The 24,182-nt window shown below is 51.8% G+C and overlaps 3 protein-coding genes across 5 annotated transcripts in view; 1 reads left to right on the top strand and 2 right to left on the bottom strand.

Annotated features, from left to right (window-relative positions):
• Positions 1–777: 777 nt before the first annotated feature.
• HECTD3 (HECT domain E3 ubiquitin protein ligase 3) lies at positions 778–11,192 on the bottom strand. Its single transcript, XM_059689918.1, has 21 exons — positions 10,737–11,192; positions 10,418–10,578; positions 10,073–10,165; positions 9,861–9,996; positions 9,223–9,338; positions 9,024–9,137; positions 8,806–8,888; positions 8,204–8,369; positions 7,905–7,986; positions 6,807–6,989; positions 6,605–6,657; positions 6,363–6,427; positions 6,120–6,223; positions 5,737–5,856; positions 5,532–5,621; positions 4,387–4,593; positions 3,985–4,114; positions 3,802–3,876; positions 3,622–3,703; positions 3,417–3,488; positions 778–3,259 (listed from the first exon to the last, which is right to left on the bottom strand). Exons 1-21 carry the CDS (start codon positions 11,103–11,105, stop codon positions 3,175–3,177), a joined length of 2,586 nt encoding a protein of 861 aa, XP_059545901.1. The 5' UTR covers positions 11,106–11,192; the 3' UTR covers positions 778–3,174.
• A 3,576-nt stretch (positions 11,193–14,768) lies between these two features.
• Positions 14,769–18,318, top strand: UROD (uroporphyrinogen decarboxylase). Its single transcript, XM_059689922.1, has 10 exons — positions 14,769–14,861; positions 15,482–15,594; positions 15,933–16,012; positions 16,089–16,151; positions 16,340–16,537; positions 16,662–16,823; positions 17,221–17,358; positions 17,520–17,620; positions 17,701–17,767; positions 18,077–18,318. Exons 1-10 carry the CDS (start codon positions 14,842–14,844, stop codon positions 18,236–18,238), a joined length of 1,104 nt encoding a protein of 367 aa, XP_059545905.1. The 5' UTR covers positions 14,769–14,841; the 3' UTR covers positions 18,239–18,318.
• Positions 18,319–19,102: 784 nt separating this feature from the next.
• Positions 19,103–24,182, bottom strand: part of ZSWIM5 (zinc finger SWIM-type containing 5) — a 109,057-nt gene continuing 103,977 nt past the window's right edge. For all 3 annotated transcript variants that reach the window (XM_059689921.1, XM_059689920.1, XM_059689919.1), the window contains 3 exons: positions 23,222–23,385; positions 22,663–22,744; positions 19,103–21,983 (listed from right to left, as the gene is read on the bottom strand). In XM_059689921.1, the coding sequence (XP_059545904.1) occupies positions 21,121–21,983; positions 22,663–22,744; positions 23,222–23,385 (1,109 nt within the window). In that variant the 3' untranslated portion in view covers positions 19,103–21,120. The remainder of the gene's footprint in view (positions 21,984–22,662; positions 22,745–23,221; positions 23,386–24,182) is intronic.

The raw sequence follows: 24,182 nt of genomic DNA on the forward strand, positions 1-24,182 counted from the left end.
TAGAAGTGGACATACTAATAGTACTTACTTCATAGAACTGTACAGAAGATAAAATAGATAACAGATGTATAGCACTTAGCACGTTGCCTTATTTTAGTACAATGGACTTTTTATTTTAGTACTATGCAAAGATTGTTATAAATCAGTAAGAAAATGTGTGCCCTCCTGGGAAGACACATCTACTCGAATTTCCTTTTCGAGTGAATTTTCTTTCTCCTAAACTCTAAGAGTCCCCATGAGACTTGCAACTATGGAAGCAATGGGCAGTGGCAGCTCACCCCGGGCTACCCCCTGAACCTGTCTCCAAGGCCTCCTTTGGCTCACTTTTTTCTCCTCACATTTCTAAACAGCCAACGCACCCCCACTTAGGTTCTCTCCTGTTGCTTCTTCTATCCTAGGCCTTTCCTTGTTTCACTGTCCCCAGTTTTAATAAGCGTACTTTCAAAATCAAAATCAATCAATCAATCAATGAACCAGAAAAGTATAATCAAACCAACAGAAAAAACAGACAAAAGACATAAAGGGCAGTTCATAAAGAAGAGAAACGATTGCTCAATATAGTAAATAATCAAAACAATGAAAATTAAAATAATACCATTCATTTCTCAGCTCATTAAATTATCTAACAATATTTTTAAGTGTTAATACTCTAGGTTGATAAGAGTTTAGGAAATAGACACTAAAGGGAGTGAAAACTGATATATCCTGGCAATTTGGCAGTTTGGTGAAGGGATTTTAGTTATTTTAAGGAAATAATCAAATAGGTATGCAAGGATATATGCATAAGAATGTTTATTGTTACATTTATAGTTTCCAATACCAAAAATTTATAAACAACCTTTATGTCCACCTGTAGAGGGCTTTAAATTAATAAACAGTATGAAAATTCCTTATAATGTAATACAATACAGTCAATAAAAATATTGATTAAAATGGTCTCAGTGACCATCATTTCCTGCTTGGATTACTCCCTGCCTCGTGTCTCCCTCTAAATTCATTCTCTAAACAGCTACCAAACCCAAATCTAATCCTGTCTCTCCCCTGCTTGATGTCCCCTTGGCTGCTCATTGCAAAATCCTAAAACGGCTCTCTAAGGCTGGAGTCTCTTCTCTCTTCCTTCGCCCAGAACTGGACATGCTCCTCAGCTGGCCTTGGTGCCCGGTTGTTCTCCCTCAGGATTTAACGTTCATCCTGTACATCCTCTAACAACAGTACCCTCCGCTTCTCCCTTGGAGCTCTTACACATGTTATTAAATGTTTTTGCCATTATTTGTTTACTATGTGTCTCTTCCATTAGAGTTTAAATCCCAAGAGGGCAAAAATTATCTGTTTAGCCACCATTTTATCCATTACACCTGCTATGGTGCCTAACATACATGCTTGATGCATTCATTGAGTGATTCAATGAAAAGCAAGCTGTAAAATATATAATGCATTGTGAGTCCAATTTGTTAAAAGAGGGACCAGACTCATATGGCCAGTAACAGACACAGAAATGGACTGCCTCCTGCAGGTTGGCGCGGGCCAGGTCTTTCCCAGAAAACAGGAAGGTATGCCTCGGATGGGCGGGAACTTACAGAGCTGAGGGGGTGGGGGGGAAGCCTCTAGGGCTCCAGCCCCTTTAGCTCCAGGCAATGGAAGAGGCTGCCAGAGGACGGGAGCAGGGGTGTCTCCTGTGAGCCACCCAAAGCACAGGGATTGGGCAGCTGCAAGACTCACCTGGGGTGTTAGACTCAGAGCTATGGGGAGATAGGCCTCAGGGTGCACACAGCCCCGGGGGGAGGGGCATTAGGGCTTGGGGAAGGGTGGGAGCAACATGACACTCCTCACCTAGCACCACCCCACGTGCCACTTCACTTGGGACCCTTTGAGGGTGGCTGCCCACTGTGAGAGTGAGGGGACTGTATCCGCATTTCTCTCAGGGGCACTTTGTGGAGGCAGCATGGGGGTGGGCAGCAATGCTGTTGCCTCCTCTCCTGTCAAAATTCTGACCTGGGTGGTTTATCAGCCACCTCAGGGCTTGCCCTCTATGTCAAATTCTTCTGCCCACTTGGTTCCTGAAGGAGGGCTCCTATCCTCCACATCACCACACCCATCCCAGATGATGCTAGGCCAACTTTTTTCTTCCTCCCTTCTGAGTAGTGGGGTCTTTATTTCCCTCTCAGCTCCAGACTTAATGTTTGCCACTAAGAAGCCCACCACTCCTGGAAAAGTCTCCTCAAACATTCCTCAAGAGCCCAATAAACACATTCCAAAGGAATGAATTCACCCATTTATTCAACTTTTCCCATGTGCAAGACATCTTTGATGGAGTGTCTTGGAGGCCCTTTTGTGAGGGAGAGGTGGGGCAGAGATGTCCATAAGGCCTACAAGGAGGTTTAAAGTCTAGGCTTTATTTTAGAGTTGGGTAAAGAGGAGCTATTGAAGATTTCAGAGAGGCTATAACTGGCCTTAACTTGTGCAAAATCTTGGGAGTGAAACAGCGGACGGGGAGTCAGGCTGGCGGGGATGCAGAATGATTAATATGGGCGTAGTAGCAGTAAGATTTAATGTTGAGTGGATGTAGGTTCTGAACCAGGGGAGGTAGTGGCGCTTCCCGTCAATGAGACAGGTTGGAGGAAGAGGAGGGAGCTCACACCTTGGGTGTTGAGGGAGAAAAGGAAAAGATAAGTATATGAGGGAAGGTGTTCAGTTGCTTTATTCTTGGGGCAGGTGACTAAGAAGGAAGACCATCACTCCTTATCCATCCCTGATACCTTGTTTGGGGAGGAGATCCACCACCCTCTATATTTTTTGTTTTGAGTCCAGGCTGAAGCCAGAGAAAAACAAGGATAAAAAAAGAGAGGAGCCAAACACTGAAGCAAAGTCCATGGGGAGTAGGGAACTAGAAGGCCTCCTTCAAGTAACTCAGGCCTGGCAGCTTGTGCCGGGCTTGTGGACGGTTCCCTCTCACAAAGGCAACATAACTCTGGAAGCAAGCCGAGCACGCATAGGGCTTGTGCGCCTGCGGGGCTGGGCCACCAGTGTCAACTCACCGCCCGCACTGCAGCTGCACACAGAGGCTGTGCGTGCTGGCTTTTTCTGAGTGCATCCACTCACATCCTGCCCCAGCCGTGGTGTCTTGCCCCAGGCAAGGCCCAATGAGACACTGCTGGCCCACAGGAGGTAGCCGACTCACTCCTCCCAAGGGCTCATGTCGGTGTCGATGGCCACACAGTTGTAAGCCGCATAGCGGAGCTTCTCCTCGCACACCTTGGCGCTGCCAGGGCAGGGAGTTTGTCAGTGCCAGGTGTAGAGGCCCCCATCACTACCAGCGGTGATGGGGCTCCGATTCATACACTTCAGCACTTCAGCCACCCTAGGATGCCATCTTTCTCCCGCTCCCAACTCTCTGGGCTCGAACCTAGGAAACCCACCTGGCATATTGCGGTAGGAAGAGGGTGCTGGAGCAGGTGGAAGACTCGGGCAGTGCGTCTGTGGTCTCACAGCTGGAGGCGTGGAGGGGTCAGAGATCAGGGAGAATTGTAGGGGCACAGGGCAGGGTCTGACATGTATGGGGGGAGGGGCGGTGCTGGACAGAAGGCTGGCCACAGCCCCTTCAGACCTCCCTTCCGCACTCACCCCAGCTTGTCTGGGTAGATGTAGATACGTGCAGGCAGACGGCTACGGCCTGTGACAAAGCGGAGGAAGCGGCTCCGGTCCTCTGGATGGAGAAGGAGATCAGTGCCCGCACTTCCAGCCTGACTCTGTTTCCCACAAGTGAGGTCGAACCCAGGTATTGCTCTGCCCTCTACCACTGACCATTGGTGAAGTTGTTCAGTGCCTCCCAGAAATACTGCACCCGTGTGTCAGATGGCTCGAAGTCCTCGAATCGGGCTGGTGGTGACAAGGCCAGAATTCATTCTTGTGTCCCAACAGACACAGCCCTTAAGCCCTACCCGTTGCTGCCCTGCCCCGCCCCGCCCCGCCCCGCCCCGCACTCACTGAGCTTGCGCAGAGCGTCCACAGTGACCTCTGGGTCCCCGCACACCTTCTTCTCTAACTCTTGCCAGGTCAGCAAGTCCAGCACAGCCTGCGGCACCACCTTCAGCAAACCTGTCTGCATGGCGGCCACCTGGGGAGGAGGGAAAAGGACTGGTTGGGGAAGAGAGCCACAACTCCCAGCTCAGTGTGTGGTGGAGCCACTTGGCCTGCACTCATGGAGATAATGGGGGACATGGTCTTTGCTCAGCACTGGGAGTATCTTCATATTCCACAGACCAGCAGGAATGTGGGGCGGAGGGATGATGGGGGCCAGAGCTCTTGGGATTGGGAACTGGTGGCCTATCAGCCTGGGCTCTGGGCTCTTGTCCAAAGCTCTCTGTTCTCCTGGCCTCTGGGCAGTACCTGTTCCTTGCTTTCTTCTAGCCGTGCCTTCTGTACCAGTTGGATGAAACGGGAACGGTCCTCATATCCCACCACGATGCCTGTACCACCGGGGATCAGCTCCACCACCTGCTGGTCACTCAGTACAGTGGTGAATGTTAGCTCCTTCCCAAATTTGAACTCAAAGGTCTCCTTGTCCATTCCTTCCATCACTTCCAGGAGCTTCACCTGGGGGTTGGAGAGAGGCAGGAAAGTCAGCTTTTCATTATGGAAACAGTCATTTTTCCTCAAGATGCTCACAGGGAAGCAGGCCACGAGAGAAGTGAAGGGATCAGTTAAGGGCTGTGAAAGTAACAAGACAACATGTAATCAGGCTTGGAGATCAGGGAAGGCACCCTGGAGAAAATGGCATCTATACTGAGACCTAAAGGATGGCTAGGAATTGGCTGGGCCACAAGGAAGCCAGGGGAAAGAATATTGGAAAAAGGTGGAAGAACAAAAGGCTTAAGGAATCTGTTTGGTTGGAACCTGAATGTGAACCAAGTGGCCACCTATACATGGGTCATGTAAGGTCTTTCTGGATTTTGTATTTTATCCCAGAGCTGAGCCATTGAAGGGTTTAAGTGAGTGTGAAATAAATTACTCTGGCTGCTAGAGATCAGATGGGTAAGAGTAGATAGGGACACTAGCCTTTATAGTTAGTGGTTGGGTTAGAATGGAAGGTGGCCTGAACTGGAGGGTAGTAGTAAGATGGGAAAAGTAGACAGATTCCAGGAGATGTGACAGAATGTGGGAGGTGAGGGAAGAGGAGTGAAGAATGAGCCTGAGGGCCTCAGCAGGGAAGGGGTGGGTGGCAGTGCCATTCTGGGAGAGGGAGCTCTAGAGGGCGGTAAACTGGGGAGATGAAGTGTGTGCTGAACTTGAGATGCCATCATAGAGCAGACATCCAGCAGGCAGATGCATATATGGCCCAGGCTTCAGAGAGAAACTGGGGTTAGAGGTAAAGATTTAGGAATCACCAGACTATGGATAGTAACTGAGAAAATGAGAGTAGGTGGGATTGGAGAGGGAGCATGTGTGTGGTAAGAGAAGGTTCAGGACAGCCCTGGGGAACAGCAACCTTCAGGGGCTGGGCAGAGGAAACACTAGCTGGAAGCCCGACTCACCAGCACGGAATCCACAGCTGGGAAGTCCTTGCTCCAGCTCACCTCCTCACCAGATAGCTGCTTCCACACAAAACCAGGCAGAGCCAGGACCTGTGGGACAAAGAGTCATTAATGTCTTCTCATCCTGAGCTGTCTGGGTTTGGCTGGTCCTTCTTCCTTCCAGGGTCCAGGGCTGATCTGATGGGGTGCAGGTTAGGCTACTCACCAGGAACTCCTTACCCCGAAGGGCAGCCCCCATCAGCTGTCCAATCCACTCGTACTTGGCAAAGTCTCGGCAGGAGGGGTTGGGCACATACATGTCCCGGGCCTCACCTGTGCCATTGCCCTGCCCCCGAGACAGGGTTGTCAGCACGGCATGGGGTGGACCTACGTTCTTGTCTGAGATTTCCCAAAGACTTCCCTGAACACCTTTCCCTGGGGGCCCTGAATGATCCCTCTGAATGTATAATGGCTCCCCCTCCCTATCTGCCCAGAGGCTGTCCTGGGCAACTTGGACCCTCTTCTGCTCCCTCTCTAGCTCAGCCTGGTACCTGGGAGGTTTGCAGAGACAAAACAGCAGAAACAACTTGGAGGTAAGGGTGGGAGTACCTGGTTGGCCGTGCGCACAAAGAAGGGCAGAGGCACAGGGGTGTCTGCCGAGCTAGGACACAGCTCTTCTGACATGTCTGCCAGGCTATCCCGGAAACCACCCCCTGCAATGACAGAGAGAAGCCCTCAGCTGGGGCACTCAAGAGCTCCAGCCCCCATAATGGAATAATAAAAGCAGGCCCTCAGAAGCCCCTACCACTCTAACTAGGGCAGGGTGGTTATTATCCTCCCTCAGGGCCTCACCTTGGTCAATAATGCCTTCTGCAATGAATTTACACTCCCACCACTGGTCATAGCGCATGGGCCACCTGTAAATGGGGGTGGACCTCTGTCATCATGCTGGCCTAGGGCTCAGGACAATTCATCAACCCAGGCACCAGCCAGGAGTAGGGCTACAGAGGGGTAGTGTGAGGGGTGCCAGAGGCAGTGTGTGGGTGTGTACGGGCACATCTACTCTGAGTAAATCATTCAGCCTCATGCCATACCTGTAGTCCAGGGGCTTTTCATACTTGTCAGAGGGCTTGAGGCCTTCATAAACCTGGGGCAGGGGAAAGAGGAGGGAGTTGCAGGAGCCTGTGTCAAGACCTAGCCCCATTCTTGCCCAAAGACCGTGCTCAGGTCCCTCATGACCCAGCCTCCTAAGCCCCTTACTGGCCCTCCCTCAGTACAAGCCCAGGTAGTCCAGACCTGGGTGAAGACAGCATTCTTGCAGGCGGGATCCCTTAAGGGGCAGGCACGGTGTTCCATAGCAAGGCGCCGGTTGATGTACAGGCGTGGCATGAAACTGGGCTTGCTGCTCTCTGAGTCACGCAGGCACTGGGCCACCAGGCTTGGCCGCTGATGTGACAGCAGCAGGAACTGCTTCACTTGCTGGTGAGAAAAGGTAGCCAGAGCAGGACTGGTAGGCAGTCAGCCTCTGTCCAGGCCCTGGAACCTTCCTCTATGCCTGGACCCAATTCCACCATTCCAGCCCAAGCCTAGTCCATCCCTGTCCATGTTTCCAGTCCTCCCTTAGACCAGCCACCAGGGGGAGCTTTCTAAAACAGAAAAACTCCAACTTTGTCATAACTCACTTAAAACCTTTCAGTGGCCGAAACCGGTTTGGCTCAGTGGATAGAGCATCGGCCTGCGGACTGAAAGGTCCCGGGTTTGATTCCGGTCAAGGGCATGTACCTGGGTTGCGGGCACATCCCCAGTGGGAGATGTGCAGGAGGCAGCTGATCGATGTTTCTCTCTCATCGATGTTTCTAACTCTCTATTTCTCTCCCTTCCTCTTTGTAAATATCAATAAAATATATTTAAAAAACAAACAAACAAACAAACAAACAAACAAAAAACCTTTCAGTGGCTTCAAGGACCTGGGACAAAGTCCCTGCTTCACAGCCTGGTCCTCAGTGCCCTCTGCTACCAGAGCCTGCTTCCTGCCCACTCCCTCCCAGCCTCATCCCCATGCTATAATCACATCATCTAGATGCTGCTAGTATGCCTCTCAGTTCATCCAAAGTTGCTAGGAACTACCAGTATACACCTTTTATGCAACCTGTTCTATCCATGCTGTCACCTTTCCTCCACCAGCGCTTGTGTATTTCACAGACTATCTGGGGAATAGCACCAGAAAGACTAAATTTGACTATTTGCCTCTGGCTTTCTTCCTATGTACCCAGAGCCCAGCAAAGGTCCAGGCCTAGGTTAGGTTTTAAAAACTCTCTGCTGAAGAGTGAACGATTGCATGAGCAGAAAGGGGGAGCCCACTGCCAAGACCAGCACTGGATGTGCTAGGCTCACCTTAATCTCACTGAAGGTGCCCAGCGTGTGGTCCCAGGCAGGTACCAGGTGGTGCAGGACGCTGTCTAGGATCTTTATGAATCTGGGGTGGGTGGGTAAAGGTAACTGCAGCTGATGAGTTTGGCATGGATGTCAGACCCCCTCAATCCCCAACACACAGGTAGTTACAGCCAGGGCCCAGGGCTGCTCTGACACTTGAAGTTGGACAGCTTACAGTATAAGACCTGGGGAACTCCTCCACATAGACAGGATAGGGGGAAGGAAGGGGGAGGGCCTGGCGGGCCCAGGACCACAGCCACCTCTGCAGGAGAACAGCTCTGCGGTACAGGACTTCTGGGTCAGTGCCTTCCAGGCGTGGATATCGCACCAGGCTGGCGGGCTGGAAAAGGTCTGCATTCAACCCGAGCTCCCGCTGTCTAGATGACTTGATCTTGACCCCTCGAAGACGCACATCAATCCCGTCATCTGGGGAAGGAGACAGTGAGGTCACTTGCTGTGCCTGTTGCCTCCTTGGCCTTCAGTCTTGAGAATGTCTCCTTAATGCTCAGCCTTTTGTCACCTTTTGCCCCTAATTACTTGGGACCTTTGAGATCCCCTTCTACTTACCTATTTCTAATTATTATATTCTTTGCTGGTTCTTCCGTCCACCACTATATCTGTTGGAAAGCCTGTGGGTCCCATCTCGGTGCCTCTTCCAGGTGAGCCTTAAAATCTCTGTGGCTGTAAGGCAGGTCTATACCCTGGTACCTTACACCTGGCTCAGGCCCCAAAGTTTCAAATCCTGGAGTTAGTTCAGCTATCGCCTTCATCTCAACTCTAAGCCCACCGCCTTCTCCACATTCACTTCCAGCCCCATCTACACAGTGGGCTCCTTTTCCCTCCTTATAACCTTAAGCCCCACCTCGGCACTCCACAATGCGGATCTCAATGATTGGAAGGTGGACAGTCATATCCTCCAGGACACAGACATCCCCGATCAGAGTCCTGAGGAGACAGATGTTAGATACTTTGGGTACTCCTTGCCTTCAAGGATCTCTGGGATCTCACCCAACCTTCCAAGCTGGGCCATCCCCACTGCTAGGATCATGCCCCACCTCCCACCCAGGCCAGCTTGCTCACTCGTCAATGCTCACGTCACTCAGCTTCTTCAGGTTGTCTCCTTCGCCCCCATAGACCACCACCCGCTTAGGCATGAAGTTGTCATCTGTGGTATCAACTGTGAGAAGCAGCTTCCTAGGGGGTCAGAGTACACATGTGGGTCTCTGTACACCCACAGACACATGGCGCACCCACTGTGTCCTACTCAGAGCCCACTCACTTGACAATGGTGCCCTTTTTCATGGTAAGCCGCACCCAGTGCTGGCACTGGGATCCATCGCTCTCCCAGTAGGTGTCTGCATTGCTGTCTGTCAGGCAGGACACATTGAACTCCTCCTGGGGAAGGACAGGGAGGTAGAATCAGTGTTTACCCCATCCCCTGCACTGGGAGTGTGCTTTGGGTCAGGGAGGAAAGATGACACAGTGGATCTGGGTTAAATGTGAAGCCGGTATGAGTGGAACTGTCTAGGGCAGTGGTTCTCAACCTTCCTAATGCCGCGACCCTTTAATACAGTTCCTCATGTTGTGGTGACCCCCAATTTCACCACAATTTCATTGTTACAAATTGAACATAATTAAAGCATAGTGATTAATCACAAAAACACTATGTAATTGTATATGTGTGTTCTGATGGCCTTAGGCGACCCCTGTGAAAGGGTCGTTCAACCCCCAAAGGGATCGCGACCCACAGGTTGAGAACCGCTGGTCTAGGGGTTCCTATAGAATTTCCCAGATGGGGGGCTGCACTGAGTCTGGCCTATGGGGATTCAGGTTTAAACCGAGTCTAGAGGTGAGGTTTCTGGGTCAAGGAAGATGTGACGGCCTCTTCCTTGGGGTGGGAGGAGGCCCAGCACCCACCGTGTAGGAGGAGACGTCTATGCTCTCCACATACTGCTTCACGCTCCCCAGGTTCTCATCCTCCTTGCCCAGGTGGTCGTACAAGAAGTGGATCAGGTCCTCGTCGCACTCGTAGGTCCACGTCGGGGGCACATAGCTAAGCAATCCCAAATCCTTCATGAGGGCGGGCCCAGACCTGGGCTCCTCCTCCCCATCCCGCCCAGCTCACTCACAGCAGCCTTTGAACAGCTTCCGTGTATGCCTCCGCGGGCTGGGGCCTCGCTCCCAGGCGATGGGAGTAAGTCAGGTCCACCACCTGCTCCCATCTGGGGGGTGGGATGGGGAGACATCAGTGCGCAGCAGGACGGTGCCCCAAGGCCTGGAACCTTCACCGGAGCTCCAACTCCTCCAAACGACACCACCCACCCCATCCCCTCTTCAGGCCCTGCCCCTTCCTGCTCAAAACCCGACCTTCGCTCCGATCCCACCTAAAGGGCGGCGCCAGACCACTTTCCAACTCTCCGGCCCGGCCCACCGGCGGCCAGCCCCCCCCCCCCCCCCCCCCCCCCGTGCAGCACCTGAGCAGCGGGCGGTAGTCCACGCCGAAGAGCTGCTGGCGCCGCTGCAGGTGGTCGGGAGTGTCGATGGGCACCAGGCGGGCCCCGCCCTCGGCCGGGCGGCACACCAGCAGCCAGCCTTCGTCCAGCCCGCAGTCGCCCAGGTGCTCGGCCAGCTGCTCCTGCGGGAGGCGTCAGATGGGGGCAGGCGTCGGGGAGCTGCCCAGCCCAAGGCAAAGGGCACCGGACGCAATGCCAGCTCCGTGCGGGGAGGGAGGGGGACAGCCGGGGCCTCTCAGCTCCGGGGACCGGTGCGGGGCTCAGGGCGGGCCGGGCGCACCTTGGTCAGCTTCACCCAGAGCCCGTGGCCGTTGCACAGCTCCTCGCCGGTGGTGCGCACGCAGGAGCCGCGCCGCAGCTCGATGCTGTTGCGGGCAGCGCGCAGGGGCCCGGAGCCGGGACCTGGGGCCGGGCCCGCCGCTCCCACGCGCAGCCCCAGGCCCTCCGCCTCCCACACGGGCAGCAGCACGCGCGACGGGCCCGCGGGGTCCTTGTAGAGCTTGTAGAGCACCTCGCGCGGCACGAAAGCCAGCGCCGCGGGCAGCGGCCGTCCGGCGCGGAGGCTCTGCGCGGCCTCCGCCAGGAAGCGGATTCGACCTAGTAGCTGCCGCGGGGTCTCCAGCGCCGCGCCGGGGCTCGGGCCCGCCATGGCGAGGCGGCGGAGGGCAGCCCGGGAGCGACCGGCTCGGGAACCGGGGCCCCGGAGGCTGACTGCGCTTCCCTCTCCGCGCGCCCCGCCCGCGGCCCGGCCTCCGTCGTAAGTTCTGGACTACGCGCACCTCCCGTATTGCCCTCTGGACGCGGATCCTCAACCTATGACCTCTGCGCCTCCCACTGAGCAGCCCGACCCAGTTCAATAGCTTCTGCCTGACCAATCTCCCCTCCGCTCCCCCACTTCTACTACCATCTTCTCCCCGCTGCTACCACCCTTATTCAAGCCACCACTCTGTCCGTCCTGGATCATGGCAACCACCGTTTTCTGGTCCCCTGGCTTTCGTTTTGCCTCCTCACTAACAAGTCATACCACAACCAGCAGTGTTAAATTTTCTAGACATCCTCTCGGCGCCCCGTCCTAGGGACAGTGTGACTTAAATGATTGGGGGTATAACCCCCTCCCCAGCCCTGCCATTGGCAAGAGTCTTGCGTCACTCAGGCTTGACCCTGGTTGTTGCGTTCAAACGTTCATGTGAGAACGCAACGCCGATTGGCTGCCTCCAGGATACTAATGGTCATTATCCCGTTTCTCGCAGTAATTCTGAACCAAATGAGAGGAAAGGCCTAGACAGGAAGGGAGAAGGCAAAAAAAGATGGGCAGGAGCTGTTGATGAAGTACAATCATGGAAGGAAAGGAAACTGCCCCCTCCCCCCATTAAAAAAAGTCTTCTTGCCGAAACCGGTTTGGCTCAGTGGATAGAGCGTCGGCCTGCAGACTAAAAGGTCCAGGTTCGATTCCTACCAAGGGCACATGCCTGGGTTGGGCTCTATTCCCCCCCAGTAGCGGGCGTGCAAGAGGCAGCCAATCAATGATTCTCATCATTGATGTTTCTATCTCCCTTCCTCTGTGAAATCAATAAAAAAATATGTTAAAATATTTTCTTGAAATATAATTCACATACCATTCAATTCACCCATTTAAACTATAATTCAATGTTTTTATATATATATTACATTAATTTTTAAAAATTGTGGCCAGGCCAGCGTGGCTCAGTGGTTGAACGTTGACCTATGAACCCAGAAGAGAGGTCGGGGTTGGATTCCCTGTCAGGGCATATGCCAAGGTTGTGGGCTGGATCCCAGTGTGTGGCTGCCTCCCGATCAATGATTTTCTCTCATCATTGATGTCTTTATCATCCTCTCCCTTGCCCTTCCTCTCTGAAATCAATATATATATGATAAATTTAAAAAAAAAAACTTTTTCATCACCCCACACAGAAACTTTGTACCCTTTAGCAATTAATTCTTCATTGCCTCCTTTCCCCTGCCCTTAGTAAACTCTAATCTACTTGCCTCTATGAATTTGCCTATTCTAGATATTCCATGAGAGTGGAACCATACAATATGTGTTTTTTTGTGTCTGTCTTACTTCACTAAAGCATGTTACAACAATGTTATAGCATGTATCAGAATTTAAATTCCTTTCTTTCTTTCTCTCTCTCTCTCTCTCTCTCGCTCTCTCTCTTTTCCTTCCTTCCTTCCCCCCTTCCTTCCTTCCTTCCTTCCTTCCTTCCTTCCTTCCTTCCTTCCTTCCTTCCTTCCTTTCTCTCTCTCTCTGTCTCTCTTTCTTTCTTCTTTCTTTTTTTTTTTTTTAAAATATATTTTATTGATTTTTTACAGAGAGGAAGGGAGAGGGATAGAGAGTTAGAAACATCGGTGAGAGAGAACCATCTATCAGCTGCCTCCTGCACACTCCCCACTGGGGATGTGCCTGCAGCCAAGGAAAATGCCCTTGACTGGAATCGAACCTGGGACCCTTGAGTCCGCAGGCCGACGCTCTATCCACTGAGCCAAACCGGTCAGGGTTCTTCTTTCTTTCTCTTCTCCCTCTCCTCTCCTCTCCTCTCCTCTCCCCTCTCCCCTCTCCCCTCTCCCCTCTCCCCTCCCCCCTCTTCCCTCCCCTCCCCTCCCCTCCCCTCCCCTCCCCCTCCCCTCTCCTCTCCTCTCCTCTCCTCTCCTCTCCTCTCCCCTCTCCCCTCTCCCCTCTCCCCTCCCCCCTCTTCCCTCCCCTCCCCTCCCCTCCCCTCCCCTCCCCTCCCCTCCCCTCCCCTCTCCTCTCCTCTCCTCTCCTCTCCTCTCCTCTCCTCTCCTCTCCTCTCCTCTCCTCTCTCCTCTCCTTTCCTTTCCTTGGAGAGTGGAAGAGAGAGGGAAACACAGAGAGAAACATCAACATGAGAGAAACATATTGATTGGTTGCCTCCTGCAGGAGTCCCAACCAGGGCCCAGGCCAGGGAAGAGCCTGTGACCCTGGGACCCTTTGGTCAGTAGGCCAAGCAGAACTTAAATTCTTTTTATGGCTGAATAATATTGTATGTATATACAACATTTTGTTTATCTGGTCAACTATTGATGGACCATTAGGTGGAAACTTTTTTTTTTAATAGGCTTTTTAAAAAATTTATTTTTAGAGAGAGAGGAAGGGAGAGGGAGAAAGAAACACCCATGTCAGAACACAACAATGATTGGCTGTCTCCTGCATGCCCTCCCACCTCCCCCAGGAATCAAATTGGTAACCTCTTGGTGCATGGGACCCAACCAGCTGAGCCACACTGGCCAGGGCGGAAACTTTGTTTTGATATATTTTCCAAATAATTGAGGTTATCAAGAAATAAATAATAAATAATCCCGTGTAATTTTGTCAGTTTCCCATCTCCCTGGAAAATTGGGACCATAGTGCTTCTCTTTCCTTCTCTTCAAGCTATTTGCATGCTATCTCATTACTACAGAATAAAGTGGACAAATGCACCTCACAAGGGCCTGCATGACCTGAACTCCGTAGCTATCTCCAACCTCTTGAATTCCACAGATTGATCTCTTGGTTTTCATAATAACAGCCATTTGCTCTTTTGCCTCTTCACTTTACACATGTTGTTCCCTTTGCTTGGAACACCCCCACTGCTTTCCCAAATTAAGCAAGGAGCCCTTGCTAGTTGCTTCTAGCTTTTTCTTCTTAAAACATTCATTATTGTGTCCTGGCTGATGTGGCTCCTCAGTTGGTTGAGCGTGGTCCCATGCACCGAAAGTTTGCTGGTAACCAGCTTGTGGGTTCAATCCCAGTTGGGATGTGTATGGGAGGCAACTAATCCATGTTCACTTACATTGATGTTTCACATCGATGTCTTCCTCTTCTTTCCTCTCTCGCTAAAAATCAATAAAAGCATATTAAGAAAACACACTGTGAGTGCTGATTCCTCTTTTTCCCCATCAGTCTGTAGCTCCTTGAAGAAAGGGGATATCTTGTTCACCACTGTAACTTTCGCACCAATTATAGACTCTTAGTAACATAAATAATGATTTACGTTTCCTGTACAGCTTGGTTCCATAATCCACGGTAAGATTGTTAGGATCATGGACAGTGGGAGTGAAAGTGAGACTTAGGTTGAGTCTTGGGGATTCCTAGGTCTTCAGAGGAGGGGAATGCCTCAAGCCAAGGGAAGGTGTAGTTTAGACTCTGGGGGTGGGGGGTATGGGGGGGGTGTTTGTTGCTGCGTCGCTACACCAGACTTTACGGTGAAGTGAAGTCAGGGGCCCTACCCACAGCTAGAGTGTGATCATGTGACTACCAACATGGCCACCGCCTTGGCTCAGTCCAGGAAGGGGCGGGGCCTGGGGCGGGGCCGGCTCAGACTCAGGTTCAAGTGGGACTGGCTCGCAGTTACTGACAGCTTATCATGGAGGCGAACGGGCTGGGGTGAGTTCTCCGCACCGCACTCGGCGTGGCCAGCGAGGCCTCTAACTTGTAGCGGAGGAATCTGCCCGTATGCCCCGTTCCCCTGGAGGGTCCCCAGCCCGAACCCCAGGGCCCGGGATCCCGAAGATCCTCCAACCTTGGATTCCCGAGACCGTCCCAGGGTCCGCCTCGCGGGACTGCGCCCCCAGACCTTCGTAGGGGATGCTCCCAGGACCTTCTAATCTTCAACTAGGACCCCCATTTCCGGACCGTCAGCTCTGATCCCTTCTTGACCAGCTCCCAGATGCGGAACCCGCCCACTTATACTCCCCTGTTCGCGTGGTTTTCTGGCCCAGAGACCCTCAGCCTCTCCTTTCTGCCCCCCTTCCCCTGTCTTCCCAGTGGCTTTGAGCTTGGGGAGCTGGGATGTGGGTGGGGTAGAGGCCCCAGCGCGGGCCTGCCGTCTTGTGCTCCACCTGATAGGCAGGAGGAGGCAGATGGCCGGAGCCACGGCTCGGCTCGGGAGCCGGTCTGGGGCAAGCAGATAACGGCGCTGGACTGAATCCGCCTGAAGCCCCTGCGCCTTCCCCACCCTTCAGCCGAGCTTACTGACACCTGCTCCCCTTCCCGCCCCACTCCAGGCCCCAGGGCTTTCCGGAGCTGAAGAATGACACGTTTCTGCGAGCGGCCTGGGGGGAAGACACAGACTACACTCCGGTCTGGTGCATGCGGCAGGCAGGCCGCTACTTACCAGGTCAGGGGCAGGGCTTGAGTTTCGGTAAAACCGTGGAGAGCAAAAAGCTTTTGAGCCCTAACTGGTTTGGCTCAGTGGATAGAGCGTTGTCCTGCGGACGGAAAGGTCCCAAGTTTGATTCCAATCAAGGGCATGTACCTTGGTTGCTGGCACATCCCTAGTAGGGGGTGTGCAGGAGGCAGCTGATCGATGTTTCTCTCTCATCGATGTTTCTAACTCTCTATCCCTCTCCCTTCCTCTCTGTATAAAATACATTTTTTTAAAAAGCTTATGAGGTGCAGGGGAGGGCTCTTGAGGTTCCTCCAGGCTGAGCCCTGCCCTCCCTCTCTTGTCTACAGAGTTCAGGGAAACTCGGGCTGCGCAGGACTTTTTCAGCACCTGTCGATCCCCAGAGGCCTGCTGCGAACTGACGCTGCAGGTGAGGGGCCCACAGAAGAGGGAGGGATTTATGCCCTCAGCTCACCACTTAGCAACCTGTCTTCTGTTCCCTATAGCCACTGCGTCGCTTCCCTCTGGATGCTGCCATCATCTTCTCCGACATCCTTGTCGTACCTCAGGTACATGCTCAAACCTGACTCTGGAATATGGACACTTATCCTCACTGGACAGTGGGGAAAAGTTGGGCTGGAAGAGATGGAGTTTGGCTGAGCTTTATTCTCCTTTTCCTCTTTCCTGGCATGAGCTGAACAGAGCCTTTCCTCCTGGAGTTACAGGTTGGAAACACAGGTGTTTTCTCCCCTTCCAGGCACTGGGCATGGAGGTGACCATGGTGCCTGGCAAAGGTCCCTGTTTCCCAGAACCATTAAGAGAAGAGCGGGATTTAGAGCGCCTCCGGGACCCAGCAGCAGTGGTCTCTGAGCTGGCCTACGTATTCCAGGCCATCACCCTCACTCGACAACGGCTGGCTGGACGTGTGCCCCTGATTGGCTTTGCTGGTGCCCCGGTAATATGGAACAGGGCAGGCACTTGGGCCTGGGGCAGTCACTCTGGCAGGTCTGGGATAGGCAAGGGAAGGACGCATCAGGTAGACTTCTACACCTTTGCATTCTCTTTGTATCCTTTTGCAGTGGACTCTGATGACATACATGATTGAGGGTGGCAGCTCAAGCACCATGGCTCAGGCCAAGCGCTGGCTTTACCAGAGACCGAAGGCCAGTCACCAGCTGCTTCGCATCCTCACTGATGCTTTGGTACCATATCTGGTGGGACAAGTGGTTGCTGGTGCCCAGGTGAGTCCTGAGGGAGAGACAAATAGGCTGAGGTTTAGTCCATAAGGACCAGAAGCAACATAGTCCCCTGCACCTGAGGGAGGGTAGGTGTCTTAATGCCAGGCATGAAAGCAGCTTAGCTTGCAGTGATCTGGCTGGAGCAGCTAAGTCCATCCAACACTGGCGGGGGCAGGGGGGCGGGAGCGGGGGGGGGGGGGGGCGGTTTCATGTGTTCAAAGACCACAGCTAGCACTGGGACCTGGAGGAAAAGACAAAACCTTTTGACTGGAACTGGGTTTTTAGGCGGTATCAGGGGTTGAAGTCACTTGGGGAAAATTGAGTTCCATTCTGTGTGTGGGGCCTGAAATATTTCCTTTTTGTGTGTTAAGTATTTCTCTTCACCACCACCTAACTGTAGGCATTGCAGCTCTTTGAGTCCCATGCAGGGCATCTTGGCCCACAGCTCTTCAATAAGTTTGCACTGCCCTACATCCGTGATGTGGCCAAGCGAGTAAAGGCCATGCTGCAGGAGGCAGGCCTGGCACCAGTGCCCATGGTAAGAATGGGAATTGAATGAAGGTGGGACTGAGACTTTCAGAATAAGTCCTGCATGAAATGAAGTGACCACTGGAGGGCAGCCGAGGTACAGCTGAGATAGGTTAGTAGGCAAAGCAAGGCCCTCCGTAGGCTCAGAAATCTGTCCTTTTGTTCCCTCAGATTGTCTTTGCTAAGGATGGACATTTTGCTCTGGAGGAACTGGCTCAGGCTGGCTACGAGGTGGTTGGGCTTGACTGGACAGTGGCCCCACAGAAAGCCCGGTAAGTAATGGAGGGTGAGGTATAGGGGTGCAGCTGCCATATGTGAAGTCACCAGAACATAGCACCAACTCTGCTTCCAGGGAACGTGTGGGGAAGAACGTGACCTTGCAGGGCAATCTGGACCCCTGTGCCCTGTATGCACCTGAGGTAACAACCAGAGTCCTCGTGTATGTCTGTGAGATGGTTGTATTATTGTATTTTTATGTCTGTCTCTCCCCTCTACCTCATACACACCATGTGAACTCCAGGAAGGCAGGGATTTCTTTTCAGTGTTGTGTTTATTTGTGTTTTCTTAATGCTTGGCCCATCCTAGGCATCCAATAAATTTTTTTGAATTAATGACTGAATGAGTAACACTGGGTAGAATCGCCTACATATATGTGTGTCACTATTATGTATAGGGAGGACAGAGGCTTGCTGGCCCTCCCTGAAGCTAATGCCCTGTTGGTCCCCCAGGAGGAGATCAGGCGGCTGGTGCAGCAGATGCTGGATGACTTTGGGCCACAGCGCTACATTGCCAACCTGGGCCATGGACTTTACCCGGACATGGACCCAGAGCATGTGGGGGCCTTTGTGGATGCTGTGCACAAATACTCACGTGCACTTCGACAGAACTGAGCATACAGTTTTCCTCCTCAAGTATTACCAACACAGAAGATTGTTTCCAGGAGAATAAAAGTCCCAGAGTTGGAGTCTAACATGTGGTTTTGTTTGTGAAAGATCTGTGTCCTTATCTTCAGTTCCTTCTTAGGGTCTGCTCCTTCCCAGGGGCCTCCGTCTGCATCCTCTCCCAAAGTCATGGGAACTCAGATATCAGGGTGTGCACTGTAGGACTTAATGTTACGGCTCTCCCCACCATCTTGACTTCAGATCTCCAAGCCCCAGAGCTACATGGGTTTGGGTAGAGTTTCCTAATAGCTGGAGCTATGATATTTGCAGAGAAATAGGGTCCCCTCAGCTTATGAGGTCAAAGTGTGTCTGGAGAAGGGGAGTATAGATCAGAGAGGGGCACAGGAATGGTTGGAATACTTCAGAGAGGCCTATCAAGGAAGGTGGAGTCTGGGTAAGCAGGGAAGAGGTGAGAAGCCTGCAGCTTTGATACCAAAAGATGGGAGGACATAAAGACTTAGAGCTAGGCTGCTCAGGGTGAGAGTTAGGCTTGCATCACTGAGGTGAGGGCCTCTGAAGACAAAAGTCCCTGTGTTGCTCAGGGTTGCTCTGCATTCTTTCCGGAGCATACCCTCCAGTTTTCTCAGGATCTTGGTGTTGCTACCTATTTCCTGGAACAAGGCTCTACGCTGTTTGTGAGCTCTGGAGTGGGGTTTGGTGTGGCAGGCGATTCATTTGTCCTCCACATCTTACACCACTAGAAATCCACTGTGCTATAGGCCCAACCAGCTCCCTGTCCCAGCCAGGGCAATGCAGAAGAGAGAGAAGAGTCCCATTTATTGAGAGAACACAATTTCTGATTTTACAAAAATCTTTTCTGTGATCCATGATTTATTTATAGAAAAGCACTGAGTTCACATACTTGCTAAAAAATGGCAATCGTGATACAGAAATGGGAGTGGCTTTTTTTTTTTTTTTAAACCAACCTGTTGGGCTGAGAGGTTGTAGGGCCCATGGCTGAACAGTAAGACTTCATTAGCCACAAATAGCAAATACAACTTACTGGTTAGTGTGGAGGGGGGGAAAGAAGGTGAAACAAACAGTTTGTCAAAGAAAGGAAAATAGAGCAGACAGGTCCTTAGTTCACACTCTAGCTATACCACCCTTCCTATCACACCCCATCCCCTACTCAGGAACTAAAACATAAAATAGTAAACACCAAGACACTGGCATCCAAATGACTCTTCGGAATGCCCTTGCTACCTCCTAATTTCAGGCTGAGCATAGGGGCAGGAAGGTAGCAGGAATGTCATACATTGTGGAGGTCAGCCAGGGCTAACACAGGGGTTGCCCACTAGGGCTAGAAACTAGTCAGAAAGGGAAGGGCCAAATGTATCCCAGCCCCAGCCTCCAAATCAGTAACCAATGGGACTGTGACCAAAGCAGGCAGAGGAAGCTTGAGGTAGAGAGGCAGAGGGAGAAAGCAAGTGCAGGGTGAGGAGAGAACTGGAGCTGAAGAAGCCACTCTTAAGATAGACTAGTGATTAGAAGCTTGTTTGGTGAGAGAATAAAGGAGGCACAGACGTGGGGAACATGTTTAGCTGGTGAGAGAGACTAAGAGGAATTGGGAAGACAGATCTGGCAAAAAGAGAAGAGCCACATCCATGCAGATGCTCAAATATAAATTCACATACATACCTACATGTTGAAATATACACAATTACACATGTAAAGATGCATCAATGGAGAGCAAGCACACACACAAACATGTTTATGCACATGAACTCATGTGTGCCCAGATACACACTAAACATGTATCAACATGAACACACACACAGATAAGTATTCCTACATGTTCACAAAAGTGTATACCCTCACACAGAAACCCATAGTCCAGCACACGGACATGTATTCACACAGATACACATATGTGCACATACAGGTATGCACACATATATATATATCTGCATACAGACACATGTACTTAGCCATACGGACACACACACACACACACACACACACACACACACAATGAGAGATGAAACCAGACACTAACAATGGTGACCAGAGCAGATGAACAGTATGAGCTCAGTGGCCTCCCAGACCTCCACCTGCTCCCTGATCTTGTTTCTCAGGAGCTCAGCAGGCTCCTGGAGGCTGTGTGAGGCAGGAGCATGAGCTTCAGTGTCCTCATGGCTTCGTGCAGCAAAGTCCAAGTTCAGTCCTGGCCCAGCCCCTTACTCACCATGTGGCTACAGCTACCCCTTCTGTAGGCTGCAGTTTCTGCATAGACTAGACTTGGGATTTATTCTAACTGGCGTTTTTCTCCCTGCCACTTGCACTCTTCCACTGCCAACAGTATATACTCTGCAACAGAAACCTGAGAAATGGTGTGAGTCTCCTCAGAAAACAAGTCTACCTTCCCACCCACAGCTATTTCAAGTACCCATGAAATTAGAACCGGAATTATAAATAGTTACAACTTTACAATGTAATTGGCAACACATATACTATAATATTTACAGTACCATACATGCTTCTGTTTCTCTGGTTAAGCAATCCCTGAGATGGAACAGTGTTCTGTGTTTGCCAAGGGAGAGAGGGCCAATGCCCAGGACACACGCAGGATATAGGGGCGTGAGGTGGCACGTTGTAGAGTTTCTGATCGATCTGCAGGGCCCAGCTCCTCCAGGAACAGTGGGCTATACTGAGAACCTTGCCAAGACAGGTTCGGGCCAGGGTTGGACTCTCCCCATGCTTAGCCCTGTGGTCCTTTGGTTCAGCCACAGGTGCTTAGGGTCCTCTCAGGGTGGACGAATGTTTCAGTGTCCTTGGCCTGACCTGATGGTACCGGGAGCCCAGGCTGCCCCGGCAGTGGGCTGTCTGCTTTCTCAGCCAAAGCGCTCTCGCACCAGCAGCATCAGCTTCTTCTTGCCTTTGTAGATCTGTTTGAGGTTGTCGATGAATTGGGCGAACTGCAGGTGGCCATCCTGTGGCAGCAGAAAGGTCTCCCGAGCCTTGCTCAGAAACTCAATAAACTCTCCGTAGTGACGAGGGCTGATGTGTGTCAGGCGTGAGTGTGTAGTGTTGATATAGGCATTGATGGTGGCATCCAGCAGCTGGCGCAGTGGAGCTTTGTCAGTGGACATGAGCTTTCCAGAGCTGCGGCGACCCGGGATGCCAGCCAGGCCAGGTGCCGTCACCGTGCAGCGCCGTAGGATGTCTGAGAGCACTGTGGCACAGTGCACGCTCTTCACCACCAGGGGAATGAGGGCCGCCAGCTCATTCTTGCCCAGAGAGTGGCTGAGGGCACATGCCCAGAGCACATCATTGATAGCTGGATGGGTGTCCTGGTTGTAGGCTAAGTTGAGATGGCTCATGGCCAGTGAGGCCAGCTTGAAGGCACGTAGCGGGTAGCCACGGAGCTCCATGTAGCGGGCGATGGTGAACAGCTGTGAATGGGTCATGCCACCGGCGGCAGCATCAATGGCGATCTGGTAGGCTGCCTCGAAGGCGATGTGGTCTTTCTCACAGAGTGTAAGGGCTGATAGGGCACAGCTCTGTGGATCCTTCATAGCACACTGCAGGGCCAGTGTGCGAGCACAGCTAGCCAGCTCCTCCCGCTGTGGATAGTCAAGACTGAGGCGCAGGATAGTGGTGTGGGATACAGCTGTGGCAGCCACAATGCTAGTAGCCTCGGTGGGGGTGAAGAGTGTGTACCAGCTCTGCAAGATGCTCACCAGGGCCCGCACACCTGTCAGGGAGAGCCTGAGCTCAGCTGTGGCCATCCGGGTCCCGATCCACATCTGCCCAGATTACCATTTGGGGTCAGAACTTGCCTGCAGAGATGAGTTTTACCTTCTCCTCAGCAGCCTGGAGATGATCTGAGGCAAACCAGGGCAAGGGGAGCATCCCGGATGGCCAGACCCTGTTCCATTCCTTCCTTCCCCTGGTCAGAGGACTGAAGGTCTCAGCAGATGCTTAGCCCATCACAAGGATGGAGCGGCAGAGCCCCAGATCTGCCTGGGGGTTCTAGCTGAAGTGGGGCCTCTCAGGGTAGAGTCTTATGCTGGGGCTTTAGGCTCTAGATGGGGTCCTGAGCCTCCAAGTTGTTTTGGGATTTCTCAGAAGTGTGGATAGGGACTGGGTCCAAACCACCGGGTCAACTATCTCGCAAGGGTGCACTTGAGTACTGGCAGTTGACAATTCATTCTCTCAGATGTCTCTGATCAGAGGGACAAAGCGCTGCTGACATCAGGATATAGTCCAAGCAGAGAGGCAGAGCCTGGGCCAGCTGGGGCTACCAGTGGCCCCATCCTTTCTTAGGTCATCAGTAACAGGAATAGGAGGGCTCTAATGATTTGTTGTCCTGTCCCAAGAGTAGGGCCCAGGAACTCCTTTACCGTGGGGGTAGAGGGAGGTGGAAGACTCACCCACTTCTGTAGCACAGGTCACCAACCACCGCACCATCTCCCGGCGCCTCCAGTTAAGGGTTGATAAGGTCATTCTCATCACCTGGGCAAAAAGAGACATTTCCAGTGAGTTAAGCATATGAACTTTCTCTCCCTATTTGCCATTTCTTTATGCAACAAGTATTTATTAGTGCTTTAAACAGTCATCCTTCCCTTGGTAAGTACAGACAGGTTGGTTTAATTTCAGCCCCACCTCCTACAAAACAGATAAAGGCTTCACTGATGACCTCTAACAAATAAGGTGCTATTTACCACACCTTGCTTGACTTGGAGGAATGGGAGTGTGTGGGAAGAAGACCCGGACCCCATGGGTCCTAAAGCTATGTTGCTTCTGGACTTAACTTCAAAATGGAGCCCGATTTATAGAGTTCTTACCTTGTGCCTAGGCTAGAAGTTGTGTTCAGGGGACACAGAAAGAATCAGATTTGGCCTACGCCCAGTCCCCCTCAGATTTTATCCTCTGTTCATGGTCCCTCGGTCAATTACCAGACTAACGCCGGGAAGGCCCACTCCTCCATACCTGTAACCCCAGCTCCAGGGCCACGTTGAGCAGGGTGCTGTCAGTACTGCTGTCGGTGGGGGTAGCAATCTTGAATGCATCTTGGGCCAGTTTGAAGATGAGGGAGGAGGAATGGATGTGCTTCTGTATTGCTTCCAGGATTGTTCGGAGCCTCAAAGTGTCTCCTATAGGTACCGAAAGAAGGGGGAGGGATAGGGTTTTCTTTAAAGTTTCTCCGAATGGCCCACTGATCACCACAGGTACTGGTTGAACTGGCTGCTATCAATTCACTGAAGGCTACTCCCCTTCCGGACAATCAAGCTCTGTCTCCACTGAACCCAACACTGGAGGCTGCTCTCCTCCCGAGGCGCCCACGTGTACTCACTTCTCTCTACCCTTTCATCTGCCTCTACCCCTCACCCTCCTTTTCCTCAGGCTCTTTAGGTCTCAAATAATTTTCATAAACACCTGAATTTTGAGCTGCTTATACAGAAGACAGAAAGCAATATTATTGCCAAAAATGAATGCCAGTCCCATTGTTTGCCTCCCTGGAGCAAAAAGAAGCTGGGCTAGCACTTCCTATTCAGTACGAGGGCACAGAGTTAAGGAATACTCCACAGGAAGGGCATGTACACCATCAGAAGTGAAATTCACTGCATGAAGGCAGTCTGGTGTATGGAAGATTGGTGTATCTTGTAAAGGGGTAGTGTTAAATAAAGACGGAACAAAAAGTAGGTGCTACGTTTTACAAAGAGGTATAGTGGTAAAAATATATAGGCTTTGGAATAAAATACAGTGGAAATTGAACCTAGTTCAGCCATTTACCAGCTCAGTTACTTCATCTATAAAATGGAAACAATAACCTTTTAGGGTTGTTGTGGGAATTAGAAACAATCTGTGAATAGGTAATATTCTATTCAACTTTTATATAAAAAAAGATAAGTAGCAGTGTGTGTATAGTGTATGTGTGTACATACATATG

Source organism: Myotis daubentonii, chromosome 3, assembly GCF_963259705.1.
Source record: "Myotis daubentonii chromosome 3, mMyoDau2.1, whole genome shotgun sequence".
Lineage (NCBI taxonomy): Eukaryota > Metazoa > Chordata > Mammalia > Chiroptera > Vespertilionidae > Myotis > Myotis daubentonii.